The sequence below is a fragment of the Jaculus jaculus genome, chromosome 6 (assembly GCF_020740685.1).
Source record: "Jaculus jaculus isolate mJacJac1 chromosome 6, mJacJac1.mat.Y.cur, whole genome shotgun sequence".
Classification (NCBI taxonomy): domain Eukaryota; kingdom Metazoa; phylum Chordata; class Mammalia; order Rodentia; family Dipodidae; genus Jaculus; species Jaculus jaculus.
In genome coordinates this window covers 31,342,986-31,355,514 of record NC_059107.1, presented here as the reverse complement: position 1 = coordinate 31,355,514, position 12,529 = coordinate 31,342,986, and the positions used below count along the sequence as shown (strand labels likewise).

Sequence of the window (12,529 nt, the reverse complement as noted above, 5' to 3'; positions counted from 1 at the left end):
GTTTGATTCCCTAGTACCCATGTAAAGCCAGATGCACAAAGTGGTGCATACATGTGGAGTTTGTTAAAATGAAAATATATATGTTTAGATCAGGCTTTCTGGAGACGATGGGAACGGCAGGACCCAGTGTGAAGAGGCACTTACACAACCCTGCTTCCTCACTCATCTCCTCCTGTGTCTGTTGACATTTGTGCCTGTTTCCCAAAGGCACTTGCCCTACATGGTCTTTTAGCACTCTGACTATAGGCTTGGGATGACTTTTCCCCATTTCTTCCTGATATCTTTTGTCCTCGGGCAAAGGTGGTCACAACCAGTATTTTGTCCTTCCCTTCTTACCTGGCCTATGTTACTGCACACCCACCAACCATGGATCTGATGCATATATTCTCTCCCCCACCCTAAAAATAAATAATAAATGAGGCTGGATGTGGTGGCATACACCTTTAATCCCAGCACTTGGGAGGCAGAGGTAGGAGGATCACTGAGAGTTCGAGTCCATCCTGAGACTACATAGTGAATTTCCGGTCAGCCTGGGCTAGAGTGAGACCCTACCTTGAAGAAAACGAACAAACAAAAATAGGAGGGCTGGAGAGATGTCTTAGCAATTAGGGCTCTTGCCTGCAGAGCCAAAGGACTCACACTCAATTCCCCGCTACCCATGTAAGCCAGATGCACAAGGTCGTTCATCTGGAGTTCATCTGCAGCAGCTGAAGGCCCTGGCACACCCATTCTCTTCCCCTCCTCCCCTCCTCTCTCTCTCCTTCTATCTATCTCTCTTAAAAAAAAAAAAAAGGCTGGAGAGATGGCATAGCAGTTAAGCACTTACCTGTGAAGCCTAAGGACCCCGGTTCGAGACTCGATTCCCCAGGATCCATGTTAGCCAGATGCACAAGGGGGCGCACGTGTCTGGAGTTCATTTGCAGTGACTGCAGGCCCTAGGGCACCCTTTCTCTCTCTCTCTCTCTTTATCTGCCTCTTTCTCTCTCTGTCTTTTGCTCTCAAATAAATAAATAAAAATGACCAAAAAAATTAAAAAAAAGAGAGATGACTGTCTCTGTCAAAACAAAAACAAAAACAACTGGATTGAATAGGATATTATCTGACTTAGGCTGTGCAGGGTCATTAGCTCTGCAATGCTGGGACTGACCCAGGCCCTCATGCGTGCTAGGCAAGTACTCTACCATTGAGCTGCACCCTCAGCCCAGCTGCTTGGGCTGTTATGGCTTATGGAGAAGATCTACAAGGGGTACAAGGCCGATGGCAGGAGCAGCTGGGGTGGGGGAAGATGGAAATGATCTGACTGGGGACACATTTTAGAGACTGTGCTGACAGAGGTTCCTGCTGGACTGGACATAGGATAGGTGGGAGGGGACATCAGAGACAAACAAGAGGTCAGGCTTCTGAAACTGAGTGGACTATGGGGCCTTTTTCTTTTCCTTTTTGGTTTTTCGAGGTAGGGTCTCACTCTAGTCCAGGCTGACCTGGAATTCACTATGTAGTCTCAGGTTGGCCTTGAACTCAAGGCAAACCTCCTACCTCGGCCTCCTAAGTACAGGGATTAAAGGTGTGTGCCACCACACCTGGCTTATGGGCCCTTTTTTTGAGAAGGGAGAATCTTGGGGGTGGGGAGCAAATTTGGGGAGGAAAAAAATATCAAGATAAGTTTGGATCTTGGACATCCATATGTGCAGGCACGCAGAAAATACTCAACACATTTTTTCAATTTTTTATTTACTAGAGAGAGAGAGGAGAGAGTATGGGTGCACCGAGCACCTTGTCTCTGTAAACAAACTCCAGATGCACGCACCACTTTGCACATCTGGCTTTGTATAGGTACTGGGGAACCGAACGTGGACCGGCAGGCCTTGAAACAAGCATCTTTAACCACGGAGCCCTCTTTCCAGCCCCTCAGCACATGTTTGATAAGGAGTGGGGGTCGGGGGACTTGGTGGTGAGATAAGTGCTCTCCATTTTATTTTTATTTTCGACTTATCTGACCTTGTGGAGGTAACTTTCTTGGAGCCTGGAGAGAGATTGTCAACGTAGACACAAATGGGTCATTTCAGACTGACAGAAAGAAGTACTGTGAAGAAAAGAAAATGGGCACATGCACACACAAAGTAATAGCACAGCTCCCTTCATATGGAAACTTCTACAGGGCCAGATAGGCTGGCCTATTCTTTTTTAAAAATGTTTTATTTTTCTTTATTTACTTGGGGGTGGGGGAGAGAGAAAGAGAATGGCTTCCAGCTACTGCAAATGAACTCCAGATGCATGCACCACCTTGTGCATCTGGCTTACATGGGTCCTGGGAAATCAAACTGAGGTCCTTTGGCTTTGCAGGCAAGCACCTTAACCACTAAGCCGTCTCTCCACCCCTGACCTATTCTTAGAAGGGGTGGAGTAGCCGTCAGTTCAGAAGCTCACCAACTTCTGTTCTCCATGTAACAGCCACAGGAGAAGAATTTCTGATAAGATATAACACTGTGTAGAAAACAGTCATTAGGGAGCCCTGGGCCCACGGACTGGCCCTGATCCTGGACACCCTGCCCTGGGCTCACCCTTTCCTCACTTGCTCTGCTGTTCTATCTGCCTGTAGCTCCCCCTGGCTAGCCAGGAGCATATAAAACCGCTGTTAAGCTTCTCTCCCAACCAGGTACCTACTGGCTCTGGGATCTTTGCTCATTCAGCTTACTGAGTACCTGCAATGCTGAGGACCATGGGGGGGGGGGCACAGGGCTCACAGACACGATCACATGGAGAAAAGACACAAGGAACAAAGCAGTCGTTGACAGAAGAGGACAGGGAACCAAAGTGGGATAGAACGTGGGTTCAGAGTCTATAAGACAGCTAAGGTCCTGCCCTGGCCACCAGGAGCCCCTGGTACTGCAGAAGAGAGAAGACAGTGATGGGGCCACAGGGATGAGGGGTCCTGAAACATGTCATGTGGAGGAGGGGCACAGGGAACATTCCAGAGCCAGAGGCTCATGAGCTGGAAACTCATGTGATGGAGTAAGAGTTTATATGTTAGAGGAGAGAGGGGATAGACTATAGCCAGGACACGAAAGAGAGCCAGGGCGTGAGGCTCTGTAGACCACCGCAGGGGCATGGTAGGACTTGAGCTCCTGCTGTTCTGAAAGAAAGGGGTTCCAGGCTTAATCAGTCCAGAGGTGCTTCAACCCTGCTCACCTGAGTTCACAACCTCCAGTGCTTCTGCGTCCAGCTCTGACAGCTTTGTCCTCAGATCTGCCAGGAAGAAGTGGGCCCTACCTGGACTCCAGCCAGTACATCATTTCATTGCCCCTGGTCCTACTTTCCTCCCCTGAAAAATGACAATAATTATAGCTACCATCCACTGAGCCACCACTGCGGCAGACAGACTTCTGATTATCTTACAGAGGGCTGGCATGCAGTTTGATTGGTAGAGGGCATGCCTAGCATGCGTTGCACCCTAGCTTCCTTCAGTTCCCAGCATCTTGAACCGTGGGTGGCCCACACCTTTAACCCAGCACTCAGGAGGTGGAGACAGGAGGATTAGAAGTTCAAGGGTATCCTTGGTTATATAACAGATCTGAGCCTGTCCTGCATTACATGAGACTCTGTCTCTAAGTAAATAAATAAATACATGTATGCATTAAATTACAGCTGGAGGTCTGAGAAGTTATCTTATTACTATTTCTACTTTTTTTTATTTTCAGGTTTTTGAAGTAGGGTCTTACTCTACCCAGGCTGACCTGGAATTAGTCTCAGGCCAGCCTTGAACTCACAGAGATCCTTGTGCCTCAGCCTCCCAAGTGCTGGGATTAAAGGCATGTGCCACCACACCCAGCTAGTATTTGCATTTTTAATGAGAACACAGACTAAGTGTTAAAAATACCTTCTCAAAAAAAAAAACAAAAAAACAACTTCTCATTATTGGGACAAAATACTTGACGAGGAACCGAGGTAGAAGGATCGCTGTGATTTTGAGGCCACCCTGAGGCTACACAGTGAATTCCAGGTCATCCTGAGCTATGGTGGGATCTTACCTCAAAAAGAAAAAGAAAAAAAAAAAAAAAAAGAAGGGATGGAGAGATGATTTAGCACTTAAGGCATTTGCCTGGAAAGCCTAAGGACCCATGTTTGACTCACCAGGTTTCACATAAGCCAGACACAAAAGGGGATGCAACTGCACAAGGTCACACATGCGCCCAAGGTGGCACACGTGTCTGGAGTTTGACTGCAGTGGATGGAGGCCCTGGCACACCAATTCTCTCCCTCCCTCCACCTTGAATAAAAAAGAGCCAGTCTGTTGGGCTTGCCTCAAAAAAGAGAAAAAAAAAAACAAAAACCTGGACCAGGGGCAGCTGTGGAATGGGATGGTTGATTCTGGCTTCAGTTTCAGTGGGAAGCTTCACTGTGGTTGGGACAGCATGGCAGAGCTCACCAGCTAGGAGGTGGTAGCAACAGTGGGTTCCCCCGCACTGGCAAGCTGGGCTGTATTACAAAACTCCAAGGTCTTCCCCAGTGACACGGCTTCTCCAGCAAGGCTCTGCCTCCTAATGGCTCCACCAGCTGGGGACTGAGTATGACTGAGGCTTCATGGCAAACACATGAGGCTATGGGGGAGTGTATTTTATACTCAAACCATCACACTAGGAAATGGTCAGGAACTTTCTCTAGACATACATCTTTTAAAAAAATTTGGGGGGGTGCTGGAGGGATGGCTCAGCAGTTAAGGCGTTTGCCTGCAGAGCCAAAGGACCCAGGTTCTATTCTCCAAGACCCACGTTAGCCAGATGCACAAGGTGGCGCATGGATCTGAGTTCATTTGCAGTGGCTGGAGGCCCTGGCATGCTCATTCTCTCTCCCTCTTTCTCTCTGTCAAATAACTAAATAAATAAATACTGAAATAAATTTTGTTTGTTTGTAAGCAGAGAGTGCACGTACGCAAAAGAGAGAGAGAGAGAGAGAGAGAGAGAGAGAGAGAGAGAGAGAGAGAGGGGGAGAGGGAGGGAGGAGAGAATGGGCACACCAGGGCCTCTTGTCATTGCAAACAGACTCCAGATGCATGCGCCACTTTGTGCATCTGGCTTTATGAGGTTACTGGGAAGTCTAACCCAGGCCCAGATTTTGCAAGCAACTGTCTTAAACTGTTGAGCAGCCTTTCCAGCCCCAGAACATACATCTTGTAGCATCAGCAATGGGATTACTATCTGGACAGAATGGCTGCAAAGCCCAAGTTCACCAGACAAGGTCTCAGACATGGCTGTCCTGCATATCTCTGGATGGCTTGTTCACTCAATAAATGTGTATTAACTGTTTCCTGTGTGCCAAGCATTGTACTGGGCTCTGGATACACAGCAGTAAACAAGGCAGACAAGGTTCCTGCTGTCACAAAGATGACATTCTTTTTTAAAATTATTTTTATTTATTTATTCGAAAGTGACAGAGAGATAAAGAGGCAGATAGAGACAGAGAATGGGCACACCAGGGCCTCCAGCCACTGCAAACGAACTCTAGACACATGTGCTGCCCTGTGCATCTGGCTTATGTGGGTCCTGGGGAATGAAACCTGGGTCCTTTGGCTTTGCAGGCAAACGCCTTAACTGCTGAGCCAACTCGCCAGCCCTCATCTCATTCTTACATTGACCCTCTGGGGTGGATATTAAAATTTAGCCTGTTTAATGACTTAAAAAGTGGAGTGAGGCTGGACGTGATACAATAAAACTAGGCTCTGAAAAGTTGAGTGACCCACCTAGGACCACACAGGAGGAGCAGTGCTGTTGGCAAAGGAAACATGAAGTGTGACAGAGGGCACAGTCACAGGGTGGAGAGGCTGGTTGAAGTTGCTTGAGGCTGTCTAGGTCTAGGTGTCCTGCCGTGAGAGGTGTTTTGGTGCTGGGGTTCTTCAGCAGAGGCCTTGTCAGCAGCAGAGCCGATGTGATGGGCTGGGAATCCTGTGTTTATGTTGTAGGAGGCTAACGGGCCTACTGACGGCTACGCGGCGATCGCCCAGGCAGACAGGCTAACGCAGGAGCCTGAGAGCATCCGCAAGTGGAGAGAGGAGCAGAAGAAACGTCTGCAGGAGCTGGGTGAGGGCCCTGACGGCTGACAGCTGACTCCAGCAGCATTGACTGCTGGGATGTGGTGGGGTGGAATGAGGCAGTGCTTGGGTCTGTGGAGGCCCATTGCTGCCTTAATGTGGCCCTGGCTGAGGTCAGGGTCCTGGGGCTGCTGGCAGGGGCCCAGGGAGTCGCTGCTGGGGCAGCCATGCAGAACTCACTCATTCTCCTGTTGGGGCTGTAGATGCTGCCTCTAAAGTGGCAGAACAGGAGTGGCGGGAGAAGGCCAAAAAGGAACTGGAGGAGTGGAACCAGCGCCAGAGTGAACAAGTTGAGAAGAACAAGATAAACAACCGGTGAGAGACGCCTGGGGACATGAGGAATTACGGGGCTTTGAGGGGTGATCAGGTCATGCAGGCAGCTGTGGAGGACAGAGGAGAGCTCTGGGGAACGTGAAGGGATTATGGGACTACGAGGGAGTTAAGGCGTCATGAAGGGGGCTATGGAAAGCTGAGGGGAGAGTCATGGAGACACAAGGGTAGCTTTGGGGACTTGCGGGGAGTGATGGTACTGGGGCCTGTCTTAAGATGGGTGATAGGGAAAGAACATAGAGGGAGGAGAACTTGAACTCCCAGTGTTGCTCCTTGGTGTTCTGTGGAGGTCAGAGCCCTTCAGAGCTGGTCCATCACCGAGCCCTTACCACTCTGCATGACTAGAAGGAAGAAGGATTTGTTGGTCAGCAGAAAGGGTGCCAGGGCCCAGGAATGCAACTTGGACTGTCCAGGGTCCAGGAGCCTACAGTTAGCCCTGGGCCTTCTGTGGTCCAGTTTGGATCAGGGAGCCCACAGGCCTGGCTGGGTATCGATTTCATTGCTTATAGAAGTAACAACACTTCAACTCAGAGTGACTAAGGGGATACAAGGGCATTAGTGGCCTACATAACTAAAAAGGACAAAGTGGGACCACAGTCTTGGTAGTCTCGGGTGCTCAAATGAAGTCGTTAGCACTCTTATTACCACTCGGCTCTGCTTCCTTCTATATTGGCCTCACTTAAGCACACATCCCTTTTTGTGGCCATTGGCTCCAGGTTTCTGACCTACCTTCTTGACAAGCCCAATGAAAGCCTAGGAAAATAGCATCAGGTGTCTATTAGCTAGAGTCCTTAAGCTGAAACTCATTGGTCTGTCTTGGGTCATAGGCCAGTGGCAGGCCCAGTGAATGCAGCCAGGAGGGGAGGGGTGAAAATCCCATTCATTGGACTACACACTGGGCTCAGTCCCACCCAAACCCCATGGACGGCAGCCACGGAAGCAGCCTGCAGAGCACAGGCAGGGACTCTTTCTGGAGGCTGGACAAGCAAAGTCAGCAGATAGGCACCAGAGAACACACTGCTGGAAATGGTCTCAGCATGGATACGGTCCCTGCCTTGGATGCTGTGCCCTTCAAGGTACAAGGTCTTCTGGGAAGGGAAAGAGACTCTAGGAAGCTGCTGCATTTGTGTTCAAGAAGTGCCACATGCTGGGCTAGGCACTGGGCATTGGTGATAAGAGTGTGTGTCCTCAAAGAGTTGAGGCAAGAATCACACCTTACCACTGAACTTGGATACAGTGGGGCTGTTACAGTCAGCTCCTCATTGCTGGGACCAATATCCAACAAGACACAGCTTATGGGAGGAAAGGGTTTTACTTCAGGCTTAGAGAGTCCACAGGAACCCCATCAATGGCAGAAGAAGCTGGCTCCCTTTCACAGATCCAAGCAGAGAGACATTATCAATAGCCAGTATCACAAAAAAGTGTAAAACAGCCAGAACTCAAATGCTGTGAATACAGCTAGTAGCGTTGGACTCAGATCTGCTCCAAACACATTTTAGGGCTGGACTCTAAGATCTGCCCCCAGTGACACATCCCTGTAACAGGAATCTGCCTTTTAGGGGCTGAAGTTACGAGCTCATTAAAAAAAAACTTTCTTTCTTTCTTTCTTTCTTTTTTTTTTTTAGGTAGGATCTTTCTCACTCTAGCTCAGGCTGACCTGGAATTCACTATGTAGTCTCAGGCTGGCCTAGAACTCATGGTGATCCTACTACCTCTGCCTTCCAGCTGCTGGGATTAGAGAGTGACACCACACCCAGCTCGTTTTTAAAAAATTAAAAAATATTTTACTGCGCTGCACAGATGGTTTAGTGGTGAAGGTGCTTGCCCATGAAGCCTAAATACCCATGTTTGATCTCTCTTCAGATCCCACATAAGCCAGATATACAAAGCTGAGGCAAGCATAAGCTTGCACGTGCCCACTAGGTGGCGCAAGTGTCTGGACCGCGATTTCAGTGGCTGAGGCCTTAGCATGCCAATTCTCTCTCTCACACACAAATTATTATTTTCAAGCTGAGGGATACATAAAGAGAGAATGGGTGGGCCAGGGCCTTTAGCCAGTGTAAACAAACTCCGCATGCATGCACCACTTTGTGCATCTGGATACTTGGGAGTTGAACTTGAGTCCATAGGCTTTGCAGGCAAATGTCTTAGCCACTGAGACATATTTCTAGTCCTGCAAGCTCAATTTTAATAAAAACACCCGAGTCTATTCTATGGGGCCATACACTCAAACTGTCAAACTACCACAGGGGTCCTCTGCAAGAGGACCATATGTTCTGTGAGCATTTTTTTTCCAAGGTAAGGGCTCACTTTAGCCCAGGCTGACCTGGACCTCTGTAGTCCCAGGCTGGCCTCAAACTACAGTGATTCTTCTACCGCTGCTTCCTGAGTGCTGGGATTAAAGGTGCGCACCACCATGCCCGGCTTTTTTTTTTTTTTTTTGACACTGACCTGGAGTTCCTCTTTAGCCCCAGTCTGTTTTCAAACTCATGATGATCCTATTACTTCAATTTCTCTGTAACGCAGGCTGGTCTTCTAGCTCAAGTGCCTGGGATTTACAGACGTGAGCTACCATGCCTAGCTTCTGTATTTTTTTTTTTTCCTTTTTCCAAGATAGGGTCTTGCCCTGTAGCCCAGGCTGACTTGGAATTCACTATGTAGTCTTAGGGTGGCCTCGAACTTACAGCAATCAATCTTCCTCTGCCACCTGAGTGCTGGGATTAAAGGTGTGCACCACCACACCCAGCTTCTGTGAACTTTTCCTGGGGAGTTGTAAACAAATCCCTGTTCTCCACCAACCGAGTAAAGTGCAATTCCATGTAAGTTCAACTTACGGAACCAGTGTGCTGAAAGGGCTAACTCACGGAATATGGTGACCCTTAAAGCAGCCCCATCAGGGCCAAGTGTCACCCCAGGATGGACCACAACCTCCTCAGAGCTCATAGATGGAGTCCCCATCTTCAGTTAACCTTTCACACACCATATGCTCTTACAGCCGCTCAGATCACAAGACCGCATGCAGCAGTAGAGCTGGCTGAGAAGTGCAGGGGGGAGCACTGAGATCCCGGTGAAGTCAGATGACCCTTCCCATCCTTCCTCCTATGAAGGAACATCAGCCATCCCAATCTTGAGGGACTCTTGCTAACAGCTGCGTCTGATGAGGATGGTAACAGCTACTAAGCTCAGAGGACAGCATTTCATGACACTGTAGAAGCAAGGAATCCATCAGCAGGATGGAGAGGGATTCTTGTGTCTGGACACTTAGGACCTGTGGAAGACCACTATGAGTTTATGAGGGTGAAAACAGGCTGGCGTAGGGGAGCACATTCTAGCCCTGGATGTATTGGTCCGCAGGGAGTCATTGTACAGAGGGAGAGGAGATGCAAGGAAGGTGGGATGTTGGAGTCACATTGGGAATGCCCTAGGCAGAGATGTGGGCAGTGGCGGGAGGTGGGGGGCGCTGAAGGCTTGTGAACGGGAGAATAATATGAGGGCTGTTTTAGAAATGACACCGTGGCTGGGGTGCGGGCTTCTCTACTTTCCACTCTTGGGCTGTGCATAGTTGCTGAGCCTGCAAACTGTGCTTCCTAACATGTCTCCAGGTACTAATACACTGTCTCTCTTTCTCTTTGACCTTCTGCCGGCCTGTCTTGCTGTCCGTCTCCCCGCACCTAACCCTTTCCCCTAACCTGTCCCTCAAGGATCGCTGACAAAGCATTCTACCAGCAGCCAGATGCTGATATCATCGGTTATGTGTACGTGTCTCCTTCGCTCTCTGCAGGGGAAGCTGGGGGTGGGGGGCTGGCCCAGGGGATTCCCCAGTCTCTTGTGGGTGGGGTATAAATGAAGGTGGCTGGGCTTGGGGGCAGTGGCCAGAGCAGGAGGTGAATTCTAGGATGCATGCAGGCATTAGCCTTTGCCTCCATCTCTGTCCCTCAAACCAACCAGAGGCAGCTTAGCCAAGTCTCTTGCAGGGTGGGGACACAGGAAATCATGCCTGGGAGCCCTACATGGGAGGGGTCCAGGGCAAGCAGCCCAGCCTCTTCTCTCTGAGATGCCTCCTGGAGGGCGGAGGTGGGGGGTGAGTGGGATGAAGGCATCCTTTATTGAACAGACATAGCATAGGGTGCTGAAGGAATCAAGAATAGAGATTCCTTTATGCGTCCCCCTCTCCCTGCCCCTCCCCCCAAGTGCCCGGACTTGGCCATGAGCCTCTGCCCCACCATGGCTCATTGTGTAGTCTAGTTGGAGCTCTGACTACTTCAGATCTGGGATGGCAAGTGGGTTTCCTTTCCTCTCCTGCCAGCCCCAATTGACTGGTGGTGCAGCCTGCAGGGTGGTGATGGGGATTTTGAACTCAAAAGAAAAAATGCACTGTGTGGCCAGCTCCTTGCTGTGCCTGCTGGAGCTGTGCCTTGCTTGGGTATAGCACGGCAGCCTCTGATGCCATCTCTCCTTCCTTACACAAGGCGGGGCACAGCAGGGCAGCAGCCTTTCTCTCCTTCCTCTCACCCTCTCCTCCATCTGGCAGCACCTGCTGGTACTTGCCCTACGCTAGTCAGTCAGATACGGAACAGAGAGCAGACATACGTAGCCCGCCTCTCTGAATTGCTCCTGGTCTGGAGCACACTGTACGAAGAGCCATGTGGGAGGACATGTGGAGCTCTGGAAGCCACCCTGTGCTGGGGGTGAGGAGCAGTGCAAACGTCAGAGATTCGCGACCTTCAGCTGGACCTTCCAATTTTTTTTTTTTATAATAAGAGAACAGAGAGGGAGAATTGGCATGCCAGGGCCTCCAGCCACTGAAATTGAACTCCAGATGCGTGTGCCACCTTGTGCGTATGTGCAATCTTATGTATGTGTCACCTTGTCCATCTGGCTTACATGGGATCTGGGTCCTTAGGCTTTGCAGGCAAGTGCCTTAACTGCTAAGAAGCACAGAGGGGCCTAGGCTTGTAGAGATGGACAGGAGCTAAGACTGGAAGGTGACAGCATAGGAGTTGCAAAGTCAGGGTTAAGCAGCTCATACTTGACCCTTAAGGCAGTGGAGAGCCATGGGACATTTCCAATGGGGAGGGGCTATCCAGCAGGTTTTCTGCAGAGTACCACCAGAGTCCACCTGGAACTCACTTTGTAGCCCCAGGAGGAACTCATGACTCCCTAATGCTGGGATTTAAAGTATGTGCCCCCACACCTTGCCCTTTCTATGCTTTTTTTATTTGTAAAGTTTCTTTCTTTTTTTTTTTTTTTTGAGATAGGGTCTTGCTCTAGTCCAGGCTGACCTGGAATTCACTATGTAGTCTCAGGGTGGCCTTGAACTCATGGCAATCCTCCTACCTCTGCCTCCTGAGTACTGGGACTAAAGGCATGCGCCACCATGCCCTGCCTTAAAAGTTTTATTTTCAGGGCTGGAGAGCTGGCTTAGTGGTTAAAACACTTACCTGTGAAGCCTAAGGACCCAGGTTTGATTCCCCAGGACCTACATAGACCAAATGCACAAGGTGGTGCATGCATCTGGAGTTTGTTTGCAGTGGCTAGAGACCCTGGCACACCCGTTTTCTTTCTCCTGTCTCTAATCAATAAATAAAAATTTTAAAAATATTTTTTAAAGTTTTATTTTTAAATACTTTATATTTTATTATTTGAGAGAATGGGTGTATCAGGGTCTCCAGCCACTGCAAATGAATTCCAGATGCATGTGCCACCTTGTGTATCTGGCTTATGTGAGTTCTGGGGAATGGAACCTAAGTCCTTTGGTTTTGGAGGCAAGCATCTTAACTGCTAAGCTAGCTCTCCAGCCCTATACTTTTTGTTTTTTTTGAGGTAAGGCTGACCTGGACTCTCTAGTCCCAGGCTGGCCTCAAGCTCACAGTGATCCTCCTACCTCTGCCTTCCAAGTGCTGGGATTAAAGGCATGTGCCACCATGTCTGGCAAGGGGGAGGGGGGAACTGACCTCGGGTTGTTAGGCTTTGCAGGCAAGCACCTTAACCACTGAGCCATCTCTCCAGACCTTTATTTTTAAAGTAAAAAATTATTTTATTTATTTATTTAAGAGAGAGAGAAGCAGATTGAGTTACGAAAGAGAGAGAAAATGGACACGCCAGGGCCTCTAT

At 49.3% G+C, this 12,529-nt stretch overlaps 1 protein-coding gene across 2 annotated transcripts in view; it reads left to right on the top strand.

Annotated features, from left to right (window-relative positions):
- Positions 1 to 12,529, top strand: part of Cltb (clathrin light chain B) — a 33,224-nt gene that overhangs the window by 18,573 nt on the left and 2,122 nt on the right. The window contains exons 3-5 of one of the 2 annotated variants that reach the window (XM_004665030.2): positions 5,957 to 6,074; positions 6,289 to 6,400; positions 10,117 to 10,170. In XM_004665030.2, coding sequence (XP_004665087.1) covers positions 5,957 to 6,074; positions 6,289 to 6,400; positions 10,117 to 10,170 — 284 coding nt within the window. The remainder of the gene's footprint in view (positions 1 to 5,956; positions 6,075 to 6,288; positions 6,401 to 10,116; positions 10,171 to 12,529) is intronic. The other variant, XM_004665031.2, reaches the window with a different exon arrangement.